Below are 26,129 nucleotides of genomic sequence, written 5' to 3'. Positions count from 1 at the left end.
ATCTGCACAGTATTTGTTGTTCAAAAAAACCCTCCTATAGGTTGAAACTGTTGGAAGAAATGTCCATCTGGGTTCAGTTCTAAGTGGGAAGAAAGACACTGGAAACATGGAGACTGTTTGGAAAGATGGTTTAATGGTGGACAGGACCACATGGTTTGAGGTCTTGGGCAAAAAAAAAGCACATGGGTGAGAGAGGAGAGAGGTTTATACCCTCTCTTGGGCCCTGCCTTGGAGCTTTCTGTTCCTGTGTAAGAAATGTACTCTGATTGGTTGTCAGACTCCTATGGGGCCATGCAGGGGTAACTTTGTAGGTTGTCTTGAGTCCCAGGCCTGGTTGAATCTTGTTGGATGATGATGTAACAATAATGAAGGGGCTTTGGGCAATTCCTATTATGGCTTAATGGCTTTGTCCTAGTTTGGATCTTCAGTGAGGACTAATCCTATCATGTCCTGAGGGCCATGTCTTTTGTTTTGTAGATAAACTGACCCAGCAATTATCTTATAGATAGGTTGGCACCAAAATATCTGTTGGGGGGGAGGGGACAGGGAGCAGAGGCTCTGAGTTTGTCTTTAGAAACATGTTTCTTGTTTAGGGAAAATATAATATTCTGCCCCCTTAATATTTCCCAGAATATTTCATTTTCCTAGGAGAGGGGTGGGTGCTAACGTCCTACAAAAGAGAACGTCTCTTAAAATTTGCTTTCCAGTTAGATATAATAAATCCATTTCCCAATCTTCATCAATATCATTTTTTTTTAAATCCAGTTCATTACTCTTTAGTTCTGTCAACTCTGAGTCTTTAGAATCAATATCCATTTAGCCTTCTCTAACCAGCCTGCAGGTTGCAGACCAGATTCCTTCTCCTTCAAATCTGCTAGCAACAAATTAGATTCCAATATATCTAGTTCTAAAATGTCCATGCTATTATTATTATTATTATTATATTTTGGAAACAGCAGTAACTTTTTAAACCTGAAGAAACAAAATGCATGACTCTAAAAATTACTTGGGGGTTATATACCAAATGATAAAATGCTAAATCCAATAACCAATTGTCAAAGAGGGAGCAAAGGATTTCTTCATTTTCAATAAAATATCAAAAATATAATACAAAGAATAAAGAATGCTTAGTATATTGTCACTGATAGTTAATATTCTGATCCATTTTGGAGGAGGATTAAAATACCGGAGTTACTCATGGATTGTTTGTTTTTTACAACGTTCTCTCAAATCATTTCTGGAAATTAATATAGACTCTTGAAAAATCCTCTAGATAGACTTGATAAATTTACTTTTGCAAAGTTCAAATCACTTCTCTCAAATAATTTTCAAAACATGCATGGCTCTACTATTTGGTATTGAGCTTAATTAAAATCTAAATGTATAAAGATATTGCTACAGATTATGATGTTGAGCTCTGACAAGGGAGAAAGGATTAAAGACTGACAAGCCTTCTGGACATATCCTGAAAAAGAATCTCTATCTTCCACCCCAGCAGAGTCAGAACAAGAATTAGAAGCCTTATTTTTTTTTCTTCCTAGCGTTTTTCACAAGGTGCTACTTTTTCAAATCAATCAAATATTGATGTGTTCTTGTGACAGAAATTGACCAACCAGCTTGTCACCCAACATCATGGGTTGAGAGAGTCACCCAGCTAGTTTACATGCCTATGGCTTAATTAGAACTCATGTCTCCTGGTTTCTAGACTGGTGTCTTAATCACTAGACCAGCGGTTCTCAACTTGGGGTTCGCGACCCCTTTGGGGGTCGAATGGCCATTTCACAGGGGTCGCCAAAGCCCTCTCTGCCCCCCCACGCCTTCACTCACCTCACCCTCTGCCTCTGTTGGATCGCTGGTCGCCGTTCGCTTACCCCGCCCACTCCCAATCTATTGCTGCCTCCTGAGTCCCAGCTGATGGCTAGAGGGAAACAAACCAGTGGTGGGATTCTGCCGGTTCTAGGTGGTTTGGCCGAACCGTTTGTTAAATTGCTGGCTCGCCCCGCCTCTTGCCAATAAATAGTGGGGGTGGGGCGGGGCGAGGGGTGGGCGAGCCAGTAATTTAGCAAACGGTTTGGTGTTTTTTTGCAATTTATTGGCCTCGCAGCACACCAAACCGTTTGTTAAATTGCTGGCTCATCCGCCCCTCGCCTTGCCCCGCCTCCCACCCGCGCGGCATCAGCCTACCCTAGCCCAGGGCTGGGCAGTTGTGGCTCTTTTACAACCTGTGGACTTCAATTCCTGCCTGGCCCATTCTGGGGAATTGTGGAGAATTCTGGGAGTTGAAGTCCACAAGTCTTAAAGCTGCCAAGGTGGGAGACATCTGCTGTTACACTGTAGAATCCTTTCAAGCATGAGGATGGCCAAGTATCCTCCTTGAGAGACAACAGTTGAACATCAGGAGGGCTGTTAGAGGGCAGGGCTACATTTGGAAATTTTTGCAGGTGGTGCAATACGATCTGGTGTCTGCAATGGAGAGCAAAATCCAGCTTCTTCTCTCCGCTGTAAATTCGGCATCAAGATTCCACCTTGGTATATTTGCAGCACAAGGCAGCCCTCCTCTCCTGCCGCTTGGGACACGGAGCAGTAAACAGCATCTGGTTTGGGGATCAGCCGGATTTTGCTCTCCATTGCTCTCTCAGCCCCCTGCAAGCTCTTGTCTCTCGAGGAGCGCTCCCTGAAGTGGTGCGGGAAACTTTGGTTGGGCTTCTCGAGAGATGAGAGCTTGCAGGGGGCCGAGAGAGCAATGGAGAGCAAAATCCAGCTGCTCCCCGAACCAGACGCTATTTACCGCTCTGAGTCGGCAGGAAACGAGGGCTGCCTTGCGCTGCAAATATACCAAGGCAGAATCCTGATGCTGCACTTACAGCAGAGAGAAGAAGCTGGATTTTGCTCTCCATTGCAGACACCAGATCGGCCCCCTGCAAGAGAATGAAAGAGAGAAAGTGGGGGAGAGTGGAGGAGAGAGAGGGAAAGAGAAAGGGGGGGAAGAGAGAAAGAGAATGAGAGATTCAAGGTGCTGGTTACCATCTTTAAAGCGCTCCAAGGCTTAGAACCTGGGTACTTACAAGATTGCCTTCTGCCACCGACAGCCTCCCACCGGCCAATACGCTCCCACAGAGAGGGACTCCTCAGGGTGCTGTCGGTCAAACAATATCGACTGGCGACCCCCAGGGGGAGAGCCTACCCACCTTTCGCTGTGCCCTCAAGACATTATTGTTTCAGCAAGCTGGGCTGTCTTAAACATGAATTTTAAAGGTTGTTTTAGTTTTTAATATTGGGGACAAATTATTTAATATGTTTTTAAATTGTTTTTAAATTTTATGGATATGTGTGTTTTATTGTGGCTGTGCACCGCCCTGAGTCCCTCGGGAGAAGGGAGGTATAAAAAATTAATTAATTAATTAATTAATTAATTAATTAATTATAAATAAATAAATAAATAAATAAATAAATAAATAAATAAATAAATAAATCAGCACCTTGAATTGCTCCTGGAAGCCTCTTGAAGTAGAGGTACTATCTGGGCAAAATAAGGAACATCCATAACTACTTAAGATGTTGCTTCAGGATGGTGTTTAAGTAAGCTCCATTTAAAGCATATAACAGTAATCTGATCAAGAGGTAATTAAAACATGAGAGAAAGTAGGCCCTCTTGTCCAGTAATAGTTATAACTAGAACACTTGATGAAGTTGAGTAAAGGCATATTCTAATATTATCTTTATTTTGATCTTTTATATTATAGACCTATGACAAACTTGGGTGTGTTGTCCTGGGTCCTGTGTGTTCATTTGCCACATATCAGATGGTCACGTAAGTAGCAACCAATACAGATAATCCTTGACGTAGACCATTCATTTGGCAATTGTGCAAATTTATGATGCTGGTGACAAAAGTGACTTATGACTGGTCCTCGCTCTTATGACCATCACAGAATCATTATGGGCACGTGATCACAATTCAGTGCTTGGCAACCAACATGTATTTACAATGATTGCAGCATCATTTGTGGTCTTCCCAGCTGGCTTCCAAGAACCAAAATTAATGGGGAAGCTACCAGGGAAGGTTGCAAACCACAATCATGTGATATCTTGCTTAACAACCATGCTGATTTGCTTAACAAGCATAATCACATAATGTCTCGCTTAATTACTTCACCAGTTAATAATGAATTTTCCAGTCCCAATTATGGTCATAAGTGAAGGACTATCTGTATTTGAATAAGATTAAAATATTGAATTAACTTGTTACATATTTAAAAGTTTAGGAGATTAATGTATAAAATGTTATAGCAATAGCAATAACACTTAGATTTACATACCACTTCACAATGCTTTACAATCCTCTCTAAGTGGTTTACAGAGTTGGCATATTGCCCCCAACAATCTGGATCCTCATCTTACCAACCTCTTAAGGATGGAAGGCTGAGTCAATCTTGAGCTGGTGAGACTCAAACTGCCAACAATCGGCAGTCAACCTAATTAGCCTGCAATACTACATTCTAATCACTGTGGCATGGCTCAGGGTTATATTTTTAGATATAGATAATAGATAATCTATTTCTTTGCTGCTCTCTAGGAGTTGTCCATATTTCTGAAGCCCCAACTTGGTAACCTTAGAATTGCAGGTACATTGACAGATGAATAATCAGAGCAATTTGTCCAGTCATTCTCCATGCCCAATATCCACCTTACAAATGGCGCTGATAGCTGATACCTGATTGAAAGAGTCAACAGAAGCAATCCACACTGTAACATTTGAAACATTTGACTACAAGTACTTGTATAATTTATTAAATCATTTTTCTGAAAGAAAGAACTTACTTTATTTTGATTTTATATTGATTTTAAGCTGCAGTCAAACTGAAGAGTATTACAAGTGTGAAGAGTATTACAGTATTTCAATTATGAAATACTGACAGCAATAGCAGCCATGGTAAGATAATTTGGTTATTATTTATTTTCTAGATTATATCGGGTATTGGACCTCCCTCTGATTTCTGTTGGGAGTTTTGGTCTGGCTTGTGACTTTAAAGAAAACTTAACAAGGATGTTAACACCAACTAGGAAAGTGAGCTACTTCTTGATTGATTTCTGGGAAAATGCCAGTTTGCCATTCAAAACTGATGTGTGGGATACAGTTTATGTCTATAAGATGAATGACATCAATGAAGACTGCTACTGGTAGGAAACTTTCAGGCTATCATTTTGAAATGTTGTTGTTGCTATTTGCACAGTCATCCAGATATTCAGACTGGGTTTGGCATTTTTGTCTATCTATTGAGTCCTTACCAAGGACCTAGGATAGGCAGATCTGAATGTTTGATGGTGTTACAGATATTGTCACATGATGTAAGCTGTTCCAAGTAAAGCTGCCTTTTGCAATTGACTGATGGCAAATTTGTCATTGCCAATGGTGTTCAATTGGTGCTCCAGTTGTTTTGGGATTGCACCCAAGGTGCCTATTACTATTGGCCTAGTAGTTGGTCAATTTCTCTTTGTAGGTCTTTGCATTTTGTTATGTTCTCCAGTTCTTTCTCTTCTAGTCTGCTGTTCCAGGCACTGCCACATCCACCATCCAGACTTTTTTTGTCTTTCTTATCGACAACTGTTAAGTCCAGAGTGTTATGTGGCAGGTTCCTGTCTATTTGAATCCTAAAGTCACAGAGCAATTTAACTTCTTCACTTTCTATGACTTTCTCTATTTAATGGTCCCACCAGTTCTTGCTTGCAGACAAATGATATTTCTTGCAGATCTTCCAATGCATCATTGTTGTTACTTTGTCATGCCACCACTTGCAGTCAGTCTGTGCCTTCTTCTTGCAGCAATTACCAGGTGGTCCACTGTTTCTTCAGCTTCTTTGCATAGACAACACTTACTGGGGTAGTGCCATCCCATTCAGAATTAATGATGATAAACCTCCAGATCTCAAGGCTCCACATATCCACAGCCACTCTATCTTACCAGGGTTTAGTTGAAGCCTGTTGTCTCCCAACCAGACTCCTACAGCTGACAGGCACTGCGAAAGGGCAGCCACAGCATCACTTGGATCACCAGAGATGGAGATTTAAAGCTGAGTATTAGCATATTACTGAGATCTCATTCCATTCCATGATTTCACCCAATGGTAGATGTTAAAAAGGAGTGGCGAGAGTACTGAGTCTTGTGGCATTCCACAAAGGAGTGGCCCTGGGCTAGACCTCTTGCCCCCTATCAATACTGAATGGAACTGGCCATTGAGAAAGGAATCAAACCAGTGCAACACTGCACCACCCAAATCCCACAACTGGTCTAAAAGGATACCATGGTTGATAGTGCTGAAAGCAACTAAGAGGCCAAGGAAGTCAAGGATAAATGCACTACCCTATCTGCTCTCACAAGAGATCATTGACAAGTATGACCTGTTTCTATCCTGTAACCTGACTGAAAGAAATCTAGATAATCTGTTTCATCCAGAACCCTCTAGAGCTGTAACACAACCACTTTCTCTATCACCTTCCCTAGAAAGGAAAACTGGGAAACTGGACAGAAGTTGTCCAGTAAGTGAGGTAAGGAGGGGGCAGACCACATCCTCCTTAAGGGTTTTGGGAAGAAACCCCCCCCCTCCGCACAATCACAGCATGCAACCGCCCAGAAGCCACTATCCTGGAAACTTTCCCTAATCAGGATGGACAGGGATCTAATAAATAAGTAATTGTAAGTAACAGTCTCCACTTGTCCAAGGGGAGGGAGGGAAAAGAAAACATAATTAAGATTCTGTTACAATAGTGTGGTTCTGATCTTCTTACAGAATCTATTTCCTGATCTGGTCAACCTCAAAAGACTAACAGTCTTAGAGATAGTGTTAAGGTTCTCAAAGCTTTCAGTTCTTAAGACTTGACCTTTTATGCTGAATCCAGCCTTTCTGTTCATTATCAAGCGTGCAGATTTTCTACTTTTATTGATGGATTAAGGGTGATGAAGCATGGTGGCAATTGACAAGGCTACCTTGTGTAAAAGCAAGTATACCCAAGCTGTCAAGGCTGACTCGTAACACGCCTCTACTCACAATTTGGCAACAGAAATGAAGGGAGGGGGGGGAAGGAGGATGCTTGGAATGTATTGGGAACTGAAAGGGAAGTAAGGAACTTATGTGAGCTGTTTGCAGCCTGAGAAGATCCTGATACTTCAAGGCCATTCAATGGGAACCTTCCGAAGGTGCAGACTGTTTTCCCAAAATAAAAAAAAATGGATTGGTGGACAATGGACAATGGACAATGGGTGGTCAAAATAGGGAAAAGGGGAAATTAAGTATGCTGTTTTTCATGCGAAAACCTCAGACCTAGTTGTGTTTCTTCTGTATGGATCAGGGGTGGGTTTTACTTACCTTTACTACCGGTTCGCATCATGCCCACACGCGCGAGCTCGCTTCCCTTATTGAGAAAACTACCAATGAGAAAACCCCGCTCCCATCAACACTGGCAAGACAAGCTACTGTACACAAACAGGGAGCAAACTCAACATTCACTCGCAATGATGCTCTTACTTTGTCAAATAATGAAATATCTGCAAGCAATCTAGAAGGCTTTGATCTCATACGAGGATGGCACGCGTTCCTATGGGATGGACCAGACAAACAACACATGTACTTCCAAAGACACATAATTCGGGCCTCACTCTTCAAGATTTGGCAGGGAATTAAGAAAACTTATTATACTAAAATACCAAAATGGTGGTCCCCGATGGAGGCATTGATATTTCCAAATACCCTTGAAATCGGAAAGATGATGAGATACCAAGATTTACTGAATCATGAAGGAGAACTCACTCCAAGACATCAACTCCAAAATGGCGATATAAATATTGATTGGTGGCACTACACTCAAATACACTCAAGATACAATGCGGATAAAATCAAATATGGAATTGCAAAAGATCTGAACGAACTGGACAGAATTTTATTAGGAGCAGACCAGAAAATGATTACTAAAACATATAACTACCTTTTGAGAGACAAATTAATAGAAGAAACAGTTAAACATAATATGACAATGTGGGCCAGGGACATAGGACATAATATTCAATTGGCAGACTGGGAGAAATTATGGAAGCAGAACATAAAAATGACAAGAGCCACATCTTACAAGGAGAACCTCATTAAGATGTTTTATAGATGGCACTTACCACCAGCCCGACTTGCCAAAATGCACCCAAACACTTCGGCGTTGTGTTGGAAATGTAAATCAAAAAAGGGGACATATTATCACACTTGGTGGAAATGTAGGAAAGCCCAACACTATTGGCAAGATATAAAAAATATTATTGAAGAAATAACGAACATTCAAATAGAAAACAGTCCAGAATTTTTTCTATTTGGCATGATAACGGCACAACATCTTAAGGAAACGAAATATCTCATCATACATATCTTGACAGCAGCAAGACTACTGTTCGCGCAAAACTGGAAATCAGACCAACTCCCATCCAAAGACAAAATCGTTGCAAAGATAACAGAGTCCGCTGAAATGGACAGATTGACGCTGGAACTCCAGGAAAAGGAAGAAAGCGAATACTATCTTGTATGGCACCAATGGTATCAATGGCTGGAAAGGAAAATCAGCAAAAATGTAGAGGACAGAAATTAGGGTAAAGACTTTCACAAGGAGATGAACCCATAAGAAATGTAAATTTGTAGTGAAAAGTTATAACATTGGAATTAGACATTTAATAATTACTCTTTATTAAACTATATAAGCTCAATGACATATATTCTGTTGATGACAAAAGCGTAAATGTAAAATGTTAGGTGGGTTTGTAGGTGGTGGGTTTTTTGTTTGTCTTTGTATTGTATTGTCTTTATATCTGTGTTTATATTTTAATAATAATAATAATAATAATAAAAGAAATATCTGCAAGCAAACAACCACGTTCAGAGAGCACCAAGTGATATTTGGCTATAGCCCAGTACTTGCTTGTCCAGGGGGGACAATCTCCCCCTCCCCTGGACAAAATGTAACTTGTGTTAGCCGAACGTTAAAGGGAGCAGTAGGAGACTTCTGACTAAAAAGGTGTTTGCATGGGCTTGGATAACAAGATAGGTGGAGTGGCGAAATCTAAAATTTTTCCCTACTGGTTCTGTGGGCGTGGCTTGGTGGGCATAACTTGGTGGTCATGTGACTGGATGGGCATGGCCAACTCAATGTCACTCACATCAAGGGGTGCCTTGTCTGGCCCCTCCCCTCACAGCCATTCTTTGTCACACCCAGCATCAACATATCTATAGTTCTGTAAAAATGTTCACCTTTTTTTCAACTTTATTATCTACATACTATAGATGTACTTTCATGGACCACTGAAAGGTGGAAATGGCTCACATGCTTTGCCCAAGAGTGTGATAGGCAACAGGCTTTTAAAGGGCTGCCAGAAGGAAGAGGGGGGGCAATATATTTTCCAAAGCACCAGAAGGCAAAACAAGAAGCAATGGATGGAAACTGAAGAAACAGAGAAGCAACCTAAAACTAAGAAGAAACTTCCTGACAGGGAGAACAATTAACCAGTGGAACTGCTTCACTAGAAAGGGCTTTCTTTTGCTCCAGGAGAATATTAGAATAAAGAACTGGAAAAGCCTTCACAGGAAGAGGCTTTTTTGTTCTGTTGTGGAAGAAAAACAGAAGACACAGAGAAATCTACCCTGGAAGAGGCGCTCTGCTTTTGCTCCAGAGGAAGCAAAAGGCAGTTTCTTTTGAGGCAGTTTCTCAATTCAGGCAAGGTGGTTTGCAGCTTTGCAACTGTCAGGAATAAATGCCTTGCCTCTGACCCAGAGCTAGAGGCAGGGGGGCTGGGCAAGCCAACCCCCAAGGTCCACCCTAACCCAATAACCCCTCCTTACCTTAGCCACGCCCAAGGGGTACTTAAGGGTCAGCCATGCGGTCCTGCTGCAGTTCCAGCCTTGTACCTGTAATGATAAGATGCCTTGTTAATAAACTGTATCTGATCTGATGAATACTTGCTTGTGGAGTTATTGGGCGCGATCCTTGAACACATTCAACAATATGGTAGCAGAGGATGGTTTAACAGCCCAATCCTAATACTCCATAACATGCAAAGGACCACGACAGACAGGGTGAATACCAGGGCATTCACCAAGAAGATGGCAGAACGGCCTGCCCAACCCAAAGCCACGCAAGGAGAGGCACCCGAGACGAGCAGCCTACTCCACCACCCATGCACCCCGGCCAGATGCGACGAGGGGTGGAAGGAACACGAGAGCCCGAAAGGGGAAATGCACGACCTGAAAGGAAGACTTCTGAAACTGATAGATTCGTCTCAGAGCAACACCGACCTCATTGCGGAACTCCGGAGCCTGATCAAGGGCTGCGAAGCAGCGAATGAGGAAGATGAAGACGAATCCGACTACAGCGACGAAGACGCGGTAAGAGAGGACTGCCCCCACCAAAAACCCACCGAAAAGGCCGAAGGAAACTTCGCGCCCTTTTTGCGGTGGCCATCTTGGGAAGTGACATCACCAAAGATGGCCGACCAACCACCAATGGATTCCCGAGATTTAAATCTCATGGCGGGAATCGGGGCCTACTCCAAAGTAGCCGCCCAAAACTACCGCGACAAACAAGAAAGCCCAAAGCCAAAACCTACAGGCCCGCCTACCGAGCCCGAGGTCAACAAAGCCATCGAACTAATCACCGCGGCCCTAGGGGACAAAATGAAGTTATCCGACACGCACCCCGGTGCCAGGGCAAAGCGCAAAGGGGACCCTAACATGAGGAGGGCCAGCGCTGGTCCCACCCAGGGGAGCAGATCGCCACCGCACAGGGCCAGGGCTACCCAGGACTCCCAAGGAGCCCTCCCATAGGAACGGGTCACCGAAGGCGATGGGACTACTCACCAGACCGACGACCGGGACCAGATCCATGGCCCACGGGGCCATCTGCAGGGAGGGGATGTCCATCGGCGGGCAGGGGACTCGGCCCGACACCAGGAGGCGACACCCACGCAAGGCCGGGCCATCCGGGACCATTCGCGGCCCCAGTGGGACTTCCGACCTTCCCCGGCGATCCTCACTGCTTCCCGAGGCTCCAGACGGCGACCCGCAACAATTTCGAGCAAGCGAGGCCGACCAAGGAAGAACCGAAGGCCCATCCGGAAGATTGGGGCCTTCACCCGGGAGCTGCAGAGACGAGCTCCTCACTCCACGGTGGCTGGGCAGGAATGAACCTCACGCATGTGCACTGCTTCCCGGCAAGAGAAACGGAGCGAGACATAGAGCTACACCGACGCAAGCACATAGAAGCAAGTCAGTTCAGACTTGCCACAGTCGTTCCTCTGCCTTATTGTGAGTATCCTTACATGAGGAACCATGGATAGCGACACAATGTAAGTAATTTAACTTACAATTCAGGGACTTTGCCAAGTGACTTTCCCAAACTAAGGCTAGATGGGGAGAATTTCCTGGACTGGAATCAACAGCTCCAAGTCACCCTGCTGAAGGAAGACCTATTATCACTAGTCACTGACCCACCAGAAAAACCCTGGACTTTTGAATTAGATTGCACACACCATAAAGCTTACTGTATTGTTATTGCTAGCATTATCCCCAGCATTTACCCTAGCATTAGCCACCACTTGACTGCTCTAGAGGTAATACAGAGGATGCTATTCTACTGCCAAAGCGTAGCAAGCACCACTAGATTATCCAGAGAGTTCTATGCCACCAAACTTAAAGCAGGGACCCCAATGAGCGAGCATCTATTGTTCCTAAATGCCACCAGGGCCCAGCTGACACAAAGAGGGGAGGTCATAAGTGAGAGAACCATGATAAGCATTATTGTAAATTCCCTGGACTCCAGCTGGGACACCTTCATCACGCAGATAGACAATCTAGGGTCAGGGAAACTCTCACTGGAATTACTAACAAGCAAACTCATAGCTGAAGACAGCATCAGGAAAGACCGCTCATTAAGCCGCAGGGAACAAAGACCCAGCAGAAAGACTGAGCCACAGGGTAGGAGCCACAGTAACACAGAGTGCTACATGTGTGGGTCAAAAAACCACTACAAAAGGGACTGCCCTAGAAACACAGGGGACAGGGACAGGTCACACCGAAGGGACAGACCAGAACAAAGGGCAAGATACACTAGCAGACGCTCGCCAGAGGACAGACACAGGCGCAGGGACTCCCCTAGCCCCAGGGACAGAAGAAACCACAGGGACAGCTCCAGGGAAAGCCAGACGGGGTCACTGTATGGACTAGGAGACAAAGAACAACACAAAGGCCAGGACAGGAAGGAAGGCACATGGCTACTGGACTCAGGAGCCACAAACCACACCACATATGACCGTAACTTACTAACCTCATTTACAGAAGAAAGTTTTATAATAAAAGTGGCTAACCAGAACAATGTGCAAGTGACAGGGAAAGGTAACGCATACGTGCCAGGGGTAGGAGTCATACAAGGGGTGCTATTAGTACCAAATATACCGTATAACATCCTTGCCACACTAAAACTAAGCAAGGACAACAATGTTGAGGTGACATTCAAAGAAAGAAAGGCACAGGTAACTAGAGGGGGCAAAAGCATAGGGAAAATAGTGATCAGTGGGGACCTGCCATTCCTTCACCCAGTCAGGGACATGCAGCCCAAGGTAAACAAACACCGGAAGGTAAAAACTGACAACACAGACAACACAAGTGAGGAAGTAGAGGGGGTTAGCAACACAAGTGGGGAAGTAGAGGGGGTTAGTCACACACACACCGCTGGTGACTCAAGTGAGCAGGGGACACCCAGGAAAGAAAAACCAGCGATAGGAAAGTTAATGCATGACAACTGTGCACATCTGTTACACAGAAGACTGGGACACATTAGCTTCCCTGTGGTGCAGAAAATGTTGGAATGCTCCAAAGGTGCAAAAATAAAGAATTGTGAGAACTATCTCGAGTGTTCTGTTTGTAAAAGCTCCAAATTAAAAACCAAACCCAGGCCCAAAAAGTCAGTACGCACAACCAATTCGATCTTCCAACTCATACATATGGACCTAGTGGGGCCACTAAGGCCCTCCATCAAATACAGGAAGAGGTACTTCCTAACCATAGTGGATGATTTCAGCCGCTATGGCTTCGTGTACACCCTAAAACACAAGAACGAGGTATTCCAAAAATTTAAGGAGTTCTATGCAAGGGTGGAGACACAACACAACACCAAGATCAGACAAATAATGACAGACAGGGGGTCTGAATTCTTGTCAAGCGACTTCTCGCAATGGCTGAAGACATGCGGGATAGTCCACTACACGACTTCTCCGTTCTCCGCCTTTCAAAATGGCGTTGCAGAACGAAAAAACGGAACACTGCAGACTATGATGAGGTGCGCACTAGAGGATGCCGGTTTAGGGCAGCATTTCTGGTCAGAAGCACTCATTTATTCGAACTACACTTTGAACAGGCTATGGTCCAGCGTACTGAATAAGACTCCATACGAGTTGATGTAGCAAAGGAAACCACAGGTGTCACACTTATACATATTCGGGGTCACAGCAGATGTGCACATCCCCAAGCAATTGAGACATAAAGGAGACAGGGTATCCAGAAGGTTGAGGTTCATGGGGTATGAACCAGGGACGAAGGGATATAGATTCATAGACAGCAACAACAGGTTCGTGATATCACAAACAGCTGTCTTCCACGAAAATACCAACTGGTCCAAGATACACCTCAACGAGGTATCCCTTAGCAAGGACGGACCAGGGGATGGCCAAAGGGAGATAAAGCACAACGCAGGAAAGGACACAGAGCAGGAAAGGGGCAAACCCAAGAGACAGGGAATACTAGTGAAGGTGTGGAAGGAGAACCACCCATGTATCAAAGTGGACTCACTCACAGAGAGAGAAGCTAGGTACATGCATGACACTGAGACACCCCCTGCCAAGCCAATCAGGGCAAACAGGGGCAAAGCGCCAGAAAGGTTAGGGGACTATGTGTTATCCCTCCACACTAACCAATTAACCCCCAACACATATGAGGATGTAATGAAATTACCAGATGGGGAAAGAGCAAAATGGGAACAAGCCATGGAAAGGGAGATGAACAGCCTGAGGGAACTAAATGTATACACTCCCTCTGAAGTCCCAGCAGGCAAAACACCCATAGGCACCAGGTGGGTCTACAAAGTCAAAACACTAGAGGGAAACAAAGTCCTCTACAAGGCTAGACTGGTGGCTCAGGGGTTCGCCCAAAAATACCCTGATGACTACACTGAAACTTACTCCCCCACAGTCAGGGCCGAGAGCATAAAATGTGCGTTGGTAATTGCATCACTACTTGGGATAGAAGTGCACCAATTCGATGTGCAAACCGCTTATCTGCACACTGAGCTCGATAAGGAAATATACATGAGAGCGCCACCTAGCCAAAGCACCAGGAAGGGAGAAACCTGGGTCCTGAACAGAAGCTTGTATGGACTCAAACAATCAGGGAAACGCTGGTACGAATGCTTATCCAAGACACTGAAGTCCATGGAGTTCTCAGCCACCTCGGCCGACAACTGCTTCTTCACCAAGAAGTCAGGCAACTCTCTCGAATATGTCTTGATATACGTGGACGACATACTGTATATCGGTGACCAGGCTAGCAAATGCAATAACTTCGCCAATGAGCTGGGAAAACACTTTTCACTGAAAATATTGGGTAGGGTAGATAAATACTTGGGGGTGCAAATCACAAAAACGGACAAAGGCTTCCAACTATCACAGAAAGACAAAATTTTGGAACTGATACATAAATGCAATATGACAAACGCCAAAGGGTGTGAAACGCCAATGCAACCAGACTTCATAAAGGACATGTACAATGAATCTGAGGCGTTCAAAGACAACACATTATACAGATCAACCATAGGCTCTCTGTTATACATTGCGAACTGGACAAGGCCCGACATCGCCCTACCAGTTAATTTGCTATCTCGACATGTAGGTAAACCCACTGTATACCACTGGGAAGCCATCAAAAGGGTATTGAGATATCTAAAACATAGCGCTGATGCTGGCCTAGCACTAGAGCCCGAGAATACCACAACACCCACACTCACATGCTACGCAGATGCTGACTGGGCTGGGGACGTGAAAAGCAGGAAGAGCACGTCAGGTTACGTATTCTTTTTCAACAACAGCCCAGTACATTGGTACACGGGCAAACAGGACCTGGTAGCTACATCCACAACAGTGGCCGAATACATATGTTTGTCCAAAGCTGCCAACAACCTGGTCTGGTTTGATGACCTGCTCGCGGACATATGGGCCGAACCCAACTATCCAATTACCATACACGAAGACAATAAGGCCGCTGTGGAAATATCAAAGGCTGAAGCAGTTGGTCAAAGGTCGAGGCATATCGACATAAAGTACAAACACGTTAGGCAGTTCGCAAGCATAGGATTCATAAGAGTTATACATTGCAACACCGAAGAACAAACAGCGGACATTCTAACAAAACCATTGCAAAACAAACAGCACACATATCTAACATCAAAATTGGGTGTTCTCTTAAAAATGACACCTCAGGTATGCACCGCCCAAGAACACCTCGGCCAGGCATTTAGAGGGGGTTTTGTCAGGAATAAATGCCTTGCCTCTGACCCAGAGCTAGAGGCAGGGGGGCTGGGCAAGCCAACCCCCAAGGTCCACCCTAACCCAATAACCCCTCCTTACCTTAGCCACGCCCAGGGGGTACTTAAGGGTCAGCCATGCGGTCCTGCTGCAGTTCCAGCCTTGTACCTGTAATGATAAGATGCCTTGTTAATAAACTGTATCTGATCTGATGAATACTTGCTTGTGGAGTTATTGGGCGCGATCCTTGAACACATTCAACAGCAACATTTTAAGGAGGTGATAATTGCTCTTGGCTGAACGCCCATACATCTCATTAAAGCTAGTATTCCTTTCCCTGCTTTGGGGAAGAGGGGGGAATTGGCAGAAAGTGTCCCTTTATTATTCTAGCTGAGGGCAAATGAGACTATGATTAATTTGCTGTTTCTTAGCTCAGCTGAGGCGGCAATCGCTCTGCCGCCTGAATGAGCTGAGCTAATAAACAACAGAATATAGGAGAGGTGAGAGGAGGGGGAGGGCAGGTGGGCGGGGCCAATCAAAATTATCCCTATCGGTTCTCCAAACCAGTCAAAATTTTCCCTACCTGAATGGCAGAATCGGTCCAAACCGGTAGGATTCCACCCCTAGATAGGTGGCATATAAATTAATAGATAGATAGATAGATAGATAGATAGAAAGTTAGATAGATAGATAGATAGATAGATAGATAGATAGATAGATAGGGATGTACAGATACTATACTGCACACACACACCACACACACAAAAGTGCAAGTAGAAAAATAGGGACCACCTTTGGTGGGAAGGTAACAGCGTTCTGTGCGCCTTTGGCGTTTAATCATGCTGGCCACATGACCATGGAGATGTCTTCGGACAGGGCTTGCTCTTTGGCTTTGAAAAGGAGATGAGCACTGCCCCCTAGAGTTGGGAACGACTAGCACATATGTGCAAGGGGAACCTTTACCTTTACCTGTACATTGTGTACTTTATTATGTGATATAGAGTTAAAAATGCTACAAATAAAAGTATTAAGACATATGACATGAATATTCAAACAATATAGTCCTCATTTAACATTTTATTGCTTAATGACCATTCAAAATTATGACAAACCTCCCTAGAGCTACTTACATCCCAATCCCTGAGTACCAATGACCATAGAAACACACATATTCCTTTCATTTCCAGGCTCAATTCCAGGTCGATGAGAAAGAGAAACATCCCTTCCCATTTTTAAAAGTAAGCTTAATACGATGGAAGCCTATGGTTATTATGGATTTTGCAACATAGATATAATGGTTTTAATACTATAAATGTTTTTTTTTGAAAAAAAAATTATTTTTAAATAAAAAAAAACAATATAAAAATATCATCCTTACAAACAATTACAGACAGCATCTCGATTGGTTAGAATCATTTCGTGCTCTCAATAATTTTCAAAATCTCATCATATGACAAATATTCTTTCCTCGAACAGAAGATAAATATTTAAACATTTCATCGAAATTTCATTTCATTTATACTATCTCATCTCCATGCTTTATTGTCTAACCATTGATAAAATATCTCCCATATCAAATAATATTGTTTATCTTCCTGTTTTCTTATTTCAAATGTCAATCTACTCATTTCAGCACAGTCCAGCATTTTCTTAGTGATTTCTTCATCAGTAATTATCTTCTCTCCTTTCCAATTTTTTGCAAATACAATTCTAGCCGCTGTTAAAATGTTCACAATTAAATATTGCAATTCTTTGTTAAATGTCTCTGGCAAGATCCCTAATAAAAATATCTCTGGTTTAAAATCAATATGTCTCTTTGTCATTTTTTCCAACCATGTGTGTATCTTAGTCCAAAATCTCCCTGCTTCCATGCATGTCCACCACATATAGTAATAAGATCCTGGAGTCTGATGACATTTCCAACATTTCTCCGATTTGTTCTTGAACATTCTGGCTATCCTTGTCAAGGTAAATGCCACCTGTAAAACATCTTATACAAATTATCTTTATATGCTGTAGATATTGTCATTTTATAGTTATGTGACCACAATTTTTGCCATTTCTCTAAATCAATACCATAACCAAAATTTTTCCCCCACGCTATCATTGATTCTTTAACTTGTTTTTCTTCCAATTTTACCTCTAGGAAGTATCCATAAAACTTTTTAATTACATGGTCATCAGAGCCCATTAGTATCTTATCTAAACTAGTCAAAGCTTTTAATACTATAAATGTTGATGCACATGAAGTGCCATCTTTTTTAGAGACATATACAGCTTTAGATTTGGGGGGATTTGATGCCACAACACTATCATCTTCCTCACACCAAATATTTTTCCAAACTTCATGCAACTGCTGAATATTAATTTTCCTATTGTTTCTTATTCCAATCCCAGGTATATGAATGCTCTAGATGCTTCAATTACAGATATCTCAAAATACCTGAAATTCAGGCAAATTCTAAGGACCCCAGAAGAATTGCAAAATATTGTGAAAAATCCAAATCGAAAAAGCAATGGTAAGGGCTTTGTGTCTGGAATCCATAGGTCTAGGTAGACCAAGCCATGAAATCAACTTTAAGGATGCATAACACTACTTTTATTGAGATTGGTTATAACAACTATTTATCAAGTCTGACCCCCCCTCCTCCTAATTAGGGAGCCATCTGTCTGAGCTGCTTCCAAACATAATCTTAATGCTTGTTCTTAAGGTTTGGTGTTGCTCAGCCAAAATTAGCCCCTCTGTGCCTTTCGTCAACTTTTCTGCTCTTAGCCATTGGCAAGTTCTGTTATTGTCTCTCTGTCTGCTATTTTTTAATGTACTGGCCACGTCTTGCCTTACCTCTTTTTTGTTCTTTATTTGGTCTTCCTTGTATGACAGTTTGGTCACTCCAGTACTCACTAAGCCTTCTTGTTATACTAGCTTCTTCACTGTCCTTCAGATATTTTTCCAATGCCCTTTTTTCTTCTTCAATCATATGATGTACTTGCAATATTCCATGCCCACCTATTTTCCTTAGTAAGTAGAATCTGTCAGCATTGCTTATGGGGATGAAGGGCACAATCCATTGTAATTCTTTTTCTGGACTTCCTATCCAGGGGTTATTTCTGCTTCAGACCAGTCCTCTATTCCAACTGTGTATCTGATGTCTTTTCGTCTGTTTTTTAATTTTTGCACTCAGATTGGTTCTGCTGTAAATATTCTGATTGTGATGGTTTCTGGAGTTACAAGAATTTCATAATCTATCATTGCATGCAAAAGGTCCAGTCGTGTCTGACTCTAGGGCGTAGTGCTCATCTCTATTTCTTGGCTGAGGGAGCCAGCGTTGTCTGAAGACATTTTCTGTAGTCATGCAAAGATGCCTTATTCACCAAGCTAGCAGAACCACTGATGAGGGTGAAAACTATCAATGCAGACTTGGACGTGAGGGCAAGTTTTGAATGTACAATCCCTCCTCATCTCACCTTATGAGCCTTGATACTCTTTGAAGCTCGGTTTAGCTTTCCCTCTAGATGCTTCATGTCCCACCATACAAAATAAAATAACTTGGAACTTCTAGAAACATTTTACAAAGAGTCACACATGATCAAACCTATGCAATTTTTTTCTTTCATTTTAACTTTCATGTAATTAATATACCTACTCACAAAACAAACAGGCTAATACTTATTCATGCAAGATAGAATATTTTGTAACTTAGTTAGAAAACATAGATCACTCTTCACTGAGCAAATTCACAGATAGCAGTAACAAGAATAGTATGTGTAGGTTTTGCTCAGTGTTTCTCAACTTCAGCAAAATTAAGATGTGTGGATTTCAACTCCCAGAACTCCCCAGCTAGCAGCATTCCACTTATAATAAACATGGAGATTTAAGCCTTGCCTTGGTGTCTCACCACTTACCAATTCTTTGAACTTGGAGCAGGAGGAACTTGAACTTAAGGAGCTTGTGAGTGGTTGGATGATTGGATAACTACAAATAGAAAATTAGATTCCCGCATGTACATGAAACTGTACAGTATTTAAGACACCTTTAACAGCAGTGAACATTTCTCTCTTATATATCTCTGATCCACTGGAACAGATGAGTACTCTCCTTAAACTCCTTAAACCAGAGTGAATGGAATGTTACACTTTGAGCTGTTGGTTATTGGACATTTCCTGCTGTCATGCCACTCCAACGTAGTCTATAGTGGAAGAGTTCTGGACTGGGAATATGTCTATGGAGATTCTCAATCATCCAGGTCATGGTTGTCCCAAAGGTGCTTTTCCAAAAGGCAACTGGACTTTCATGGTTTTTCCTTGAAATGTTCAGTTCTGAAGAATTTTTTGGGATGAGAAGCAAAACATTTTCAAAGAAAAAAAACCCCAAGAAAGTTCAATTGCCTTTTGGAAAACATCTTTGGGTTTGGACTGGAAAGTATCTGAACAGAAGATCATGATGCTGAATGATTTCTCTGCCTGCTATATTCTCTCTAGAGCTGGGGTGCCAAACCTGCAGCCCGTGCGTGGGCCAGATATGTCACATGCTGGCCATGCCCACCCCTGGTTTAGCAAAGGGGAAAAAAGTTTTGATTTTTCACGTAATGACAACGTGTCGTCATGAGTTTGACAGCCCTGCTCTAGAGGAAATGGATATTCTTTCTTCCCAAATCCCTTCCTCCTTTAGGATCCATGGATGAGTTGGTAGGCAGAGAGAACTATTCAGGATCAATAGAAATACAAACAGAAGCAAAGAAAGAGTCACTGACCCTTTCAAGGCTGCTGGATTAGGAGAAAAGAAGATGAGAACTGTTAAAGGAATGGAGAAAGGAATGTTCCAACCATAAAAGTGGGATAAGTACTAATTCTGGTAAGTTCAGAAGCCAACCATCTGAAACCAGATACTCTGTTCCTATAACAGGGGACAGGTGTCCCAGAAACAGGATGTCTCAAGGACATTGCACTGTGCAAATGGTACAAAGAATCACAAAGAGTAAACCTTGATCTCACCTTAAAAAAGGGCAGAAAAGAAAAAGAAAATAGAAAAAAAAATAAGAATATAGTAAACTAGCTAAATACTCGTGCTTTGCTACGAAACTATGTGATCAGGCTTGATTTATTTATTTATTTATTGACAGCTGACTGTAGCCCAGTGGTGAAATCCCCCCCCCGGTTCTATCCGATTCACTAAATTAGTAGTACTGACAGCAGGAGACTCCACCCACCCGCCAGGACATCATTATGTCCTGTTTTTTAACCATCTGTGCATGCACAAAAGGCTTTGTGCATGTGCAGAAGAGGCACACGCACATGCTACCGCGCACTCCCGTTCCTGAACCGGTAGCGAAGGTAATTTCACGGCAATTTCACAGCTGCTGTAGCCTTATTTAAGAAACAATCCTGAATCAGGCTCTCTTTGTTGGAGATAACTTCTGACTATCTGGCTATGTATGACAATCATATGTGGAGTCTTTTCTTTAAACGCTCTCCTTTGGACTGTCTGATAATCTGGACCTAGTTCTTTAAAACTTGGACTGAATTTGAACTCTTCTTCTGAGTGCTCCTATTTCAAAACAAACTTTGCAGGCAAGTCTTTGACTTGTTTACATTCCTTTGCTTCATGTTAAGCTTTTCAGCCTTGAACTAAAATTGATAATTTCCTGAAAAACCATGTGTGCCAGTGAGACTGAAACTTGAGATAGGGCGTTTATCACTTTCTTTTAAAATACAGCAAATTATCTCTTCTTTCCATATCCCACCTCTTATCTATAAACAAATCCTTTAAAACCTTGTCATTTCAACCCCAATCAGCCATTGGCGGTTAGCAGAGATAACAACATATCTAGTTACACCTTGATCAAATAAGTCAGCTTTATATTTATATATTGCCTCCAGAAGTTGTGAAAGCTCCAACACTGGAAGTTTTTAATATGAGATTGGACAACCATTTGTTTGAAATGGTATATAGGGTTTCCTGCCTAAGCAGGGGGTTGGACTTGAAGACCTTCAAGGTCCCTTCCAACTCTGTTTATTCTATTCTATTCTATTCTATTCTGTTCTGTTCTGTTCTGTTCTGTTCTGTTCTGTTCTGTTCTGTTCTGTTCTGTTCTATTCTAATTTGTATTCCTTTTATTTTTTAAGAAACTTTATCTTGAAATAATGTCCTAAAACTTGATTTCTTTACATATTTTCTTTGACCCTTCAAGCCTCTTTTGTAACTCCAATATATGAAAATTAGCCAGATCATTCTTTTGGTTTGTTATTTGTATAACTGTTTTAAATATTAAGATATCAGCCAGTTTCTTTTGTATGTCCAATATAATGTCTTTTTCTATATCTTTCCTGTAGTCTGCCATTTTTAAATCAGTCTCACTTTTGTCCAGTAAAACTTGTTCCTCTTCCATAATATTTTTAAACACGGTCTATCTATGGAGGTTGGGGCTGGTTCGCACACCCCCAAGCTTGTCTGCAGCCCGCAGTTCTGCCATGCTTCCCTGCCTTTGCAAGCTGGCCATGGGGATGCCGGGAAGGCAGCATGGAATGCAGGCAAGCGTGGCAGGGCTGCGGCAAAGGGAGCTAGCAGCCTACTCCCTTCCCCATAGCCCTGCCATGCTTGCCTGCCTTCCACATGGCCTTCCACTTGCCTGCCTTCGCAAGCTGGCCATGGGGATGCTGGGAAGGCCGTGTGGAAGGCAGAGAAGCATGACAGAACTGTGGGCCGCAGATGGGTTTGGGGGCATGGCCAGCCAGCGATTGCTACCGGTTCGGCAAACCAGCCCCAATCTCTGCTACCGGTTTGCCTGAACCGGTCCTAACCGGTAGCATTTCATCCCTGCTAATAGCTGAAAAGCAGTTAACAAGCATTTCTAACTGTGGTTTTATTGTAAGGGGCCTGGTATTGTGATTTAATCTTGAAGGGGTTCCATTTCCCTGATGGGGGCAGTAAGGTGTTTTTAATCATTTCCTTTATTTTGAGAATTGTCAGTTGATTAAAGGTGGTTTGTGTATGACCTGTCTAAGGGGTGATTGAGACAATATGAGGAATAAAGTTAAGAAGAAGAATCTGATTTGTTATCATTTTCCTACAAGAACAACTATATGGAGCACATGAGGGTGATCTCAAAATTTCTCCTTGTCCAGAGAGGAATTATGAAGAGCCAGTCAACTTGCTGGCTCTTCATTTTGCTGTAGTTGTTGGCGCCACTAAAATATATCTCATAAGTTCCTTTAACAATAAAATATAGGAAGTCTACACTCTTTCTTGATATCAGAATACTAAGTTTCAACTTTTGTATTAACCTTTTCTGGTTTTGCTTTTTTTAGTGTACTAGATTCCCAATAGTTTTACTGCTTTAATGTTATTTCATGTTCTAAACATAAGATATTTCTTTAAAAAAAAATAGTACAATATTTATTACTTCTTATTTCTCTCCCTGTCTTACTTTCTTTTAACAGTAATCATCACATGTGGTATTCCAGATGATATCAAAATAGCCCTTGGGAATAAAGAGGTGGATGAGAATATAGTTTTCATCTTGATAGATCTTCACAGGTACAAATTTTATGAAACAAATAAAGAATAATAAAAGAAAACCATGGATTCTGGATACAGATGTGTTTATTCCTTCAGCTAAAATACTACTCAGAACCCTCAAACTCTCAGGATCCTAGATTGAGGAAGACAAATACCACCCATTAGGGGGAGAAGGGGATTTTATATATATTCTGTTCCAAAGTAACTCACAAATTAAACTTATTTTTAAATTCTGTAAAACTTATGCAACTGAATATTTGCTTTACAATCGGTGAATTCCCTTATGGAGGGAGGGAGAGTAATTTCTTCTCCACTGATGTCCAAGTTAGTAATTTTTATGCTTGAAGTCTGAGGGGGTAGAATTTGTTTTAAAATCCATGATTTCTAGCATGATTTGTTATGTACTCAGGGGTGTAATGCTGCAGGGCCAAAGATATGTACTCTAGGAAAAAAATATCTACTAAAGTTCATTAGTAAAAGAGACCAGCAACACTCTTCCATCCGAAGCATAAATTGGCTGCATAACCCCAGGTTTATGCAAAGAAAATACACATATAATCTGTGAGGCTAGGAATAGCTATGATAGAGATAAAAAAAGTAGAACTACAAAGACAATGGTTTATTTGCAAAAAAAAAGCTGTGTGGAATAAATATTATTGTTGTTATTTGAAGTGCTACCTTTCTTGGCCTTGTTTCCCATAGCACTTTTAGCTTTCAAGTATTATCAACATTATTTTGCTTTCTAAGCATTTCATGGTGTAACTGGCATTTTTACTGCTTCTCTAAGGAGATTCAGGAAAGATGACTGGAAGGGGTGTGATCTGTCCTACTTGACTATCACCATTTTTCTTTTTCAGTACCGCTATGGTATTTTCCCCCATTTGTTTAAGGATTTAAGGGGATAAGCAACGGAGTTTGCATCCATATAATTTATGTTCCTGCACATTCAGTTTTCTTAGGGTTTTGCTACTTATCTGAGATGTTTATTAACAAAACACAGTCTCTGTGTCCTTTGCAAGACTAGAAAGAAGACAATTATAGGCCTGAGAGCTTTTGTCATCATGTTGTAAATCTTCTGACACTAGCCAAGGCCAAGATTTAACAAAGAGCAGCAAAGGCTTGGAGGGTTCAAAGAGAGGTTGTTTGCTTTATAAATTATATCAGTGCCACAATACTACTAGCTTGAAGAATGGAGGCCGGAAAACTGAATATAATAATTGAAAACTGTCTGTGATTCAGTAATCAGAGAATTTAATGAAGCTGTTCCTAAGTCTTAGTTCTCCTAGAACTAAGGAGAAATTTCCTAACAGTGATCACAAACAATAAACCAGAGGAATGGATTGCCTTCAGAAGTTGTGGGTGACCCATCACTGGAGACTTTCAGGAAGAGACTGGATAGCCATTTGTCTGAAATGGTGTAGACTCTCCTGCTCGAGCAGGGGACTGGATTAAATGACCTCCAAAGTCCCTTCCAACTCTGTTATGCTATATAGGAGATTAGGAAACTGAGAGTAGAAGTATTTATAGTGACAAAGGGCTTTGATTGTGAAGTGTGTTAGATGTGCAAATTGAGGTGCTGTTGCCATGGGGCTGTGTGAAATCCAAAATGGACTTTGATCACGAGGTGCATGTTTGATGTGCAGATCTTCCTAGATGTGGAATTTTATGAGGGGGTCTGACATAGTATTGTGATTTAGGAGATTTCCTTATCTTTCTTTCCTTATTTTATCTTTGCTTTCTGGCTGGCTTCCTGAGCTTTTGTCATCTTTAGCCTCCATAAGATGAAAAGCTTTTTAGATTTCTCTATAATTTTGTTTGTGACTTTTGCCTGTGATAGGGATGACTCAGGTGGCAAGTGGGTATTTTTATTCTGACAGAAGTAATCCAGTACATCTAGGGCAGGGATTGAGAGAATGTTCTTGCTACTCATAAGAAAGGTTATTTGATTCATTTGGTGGATTTAGGCATCCCTAGTTTTTTTCTGTAAATGAACTTTAATTTTCTTTGGAGGCTCTAGTAGGAGTACAGCTATCATATACTGTTGACTGAATGATACACAGTTTCTATCTCATATGGTCTCCTATTCTACCAAATGGACAGTTTTTTGAGGGGCATATACTGTATGCTACAGTGAGGTATGAAGGAGATATCCACCCAACTGGCCAGATCATCCCTTGTGGACAATGGGGTGACAGATGTCTTAGGCAAATGGTTCTTGCATCCTATTCAGGAATCAAATTGGTTATAATTAAGTAGCAGTAGGAGAAAAAAATATTTCTTGAATATTTCTGTCTAGCCCAGAGACATGTTCAGACAGATTTTGGGTTCAAGAGCATCAATCTGAGATGAGAAAGAAATTATTGGAGGATTTATTGACTACCTGAAGACCAAAAGCAATACGCCAGAAATTCTTGAATCTGGCAAAAGTCCCAGAGGTAGAAGGAATGTCAACAGAAAAAATGAAGTCCCAGAAAGCAAGGCTTCTTAAAAAGGGTGAGCCAGAGATAAAAGAAACCTCACCACAAAAATGTGTCTTATATTTGTGGCATTTACTCCCACAAGAGCTGGATGAAGCTTTGGTAAACAATATAATTGTGCCTAAAATAGTCATTAGTATAATAGTGTAACAGTATAAAGACTAAATGTGAATATTAAAATTCCAAGATAGATCTATCTTTCCACCCCCCACCCCCACCCCCATCCCTTTCCTTCCAGAACAGGAGAAATTGCAGAGCTGGCAGTTAGTGACAATATGAAAAAAAGGGTAGGAAAAGAGAAATTCTAAATGTTTCCCTTATCACCACCATCAAGAACTAAGAACTAAGGCAAAGCTCTTTAAGTGAGGAATGGCCAAGAGCCCACAATGCAACTGTGATGCTCCAGAGCAAACTATAACACATATAGAATGTCTCCTCAGGAAATTTCAAGGCACCTGGGATAATCTCATTGCAGCCACATCAGGAGCAATTAAATGATTAGCTTCTTTAGTTATCGAATTATAATATCTATCCCATTGCAATT

The 26,129-nt window shown here is 41.9% G+C and overlaps 1 protein-coding gene across 1 annotated transcript in view; it reads left to right on the top strand.

The window, feature by feature from the left end:
- The window catches only part of GUCY2C (guanylate cyclase 2C), a 93,169-nt gene that overhangs the window by 3,107 nt on the left and 63,933 nt on the right, over positions 1-26,129 (top strand). Inside the window, exons 3-6 of the mRNA XM_070947197.1 lie at positions 3,744-3,811; positions 4,966-5,181; positions 17,990-18,111; positions 23,030-23,126. Coding sequence (XP_070803298.1) covers positions 3,744-3,811; positions 4,966-5,181; positions 17,990-18,111; positions 23,030-23,126 — 503 coding nt within the window. The remainder of the gene's footprint in view (positions 1-3,743; positions 3,812-4,965; positions 5,182-17,989; positions 18,112-23,029; positions 23,127-26,129) is intronic.

The sequence above is a fragment of the Pituophis catenifer genome, unplaced genomic scaffold (assembly GCF_029215685.1).
Source record: "Pituophis catenifer annectens isolate HBS135680 unplaced genomic scaffold, rPitCat1.0.hap2 SCAF_7, whole genome shotgun sequence".
NCBI lineage: Eukaryota > Metazoa > Chordata > Lepidosauria > Squamata > Colubridae > Pituophis > Pituophis catenifer.
The sequence above is the reverse complement of the archived record's forward strand: the minus strand, read 5'-3'. Positions and strand labels throughout refer to the sequence as shown.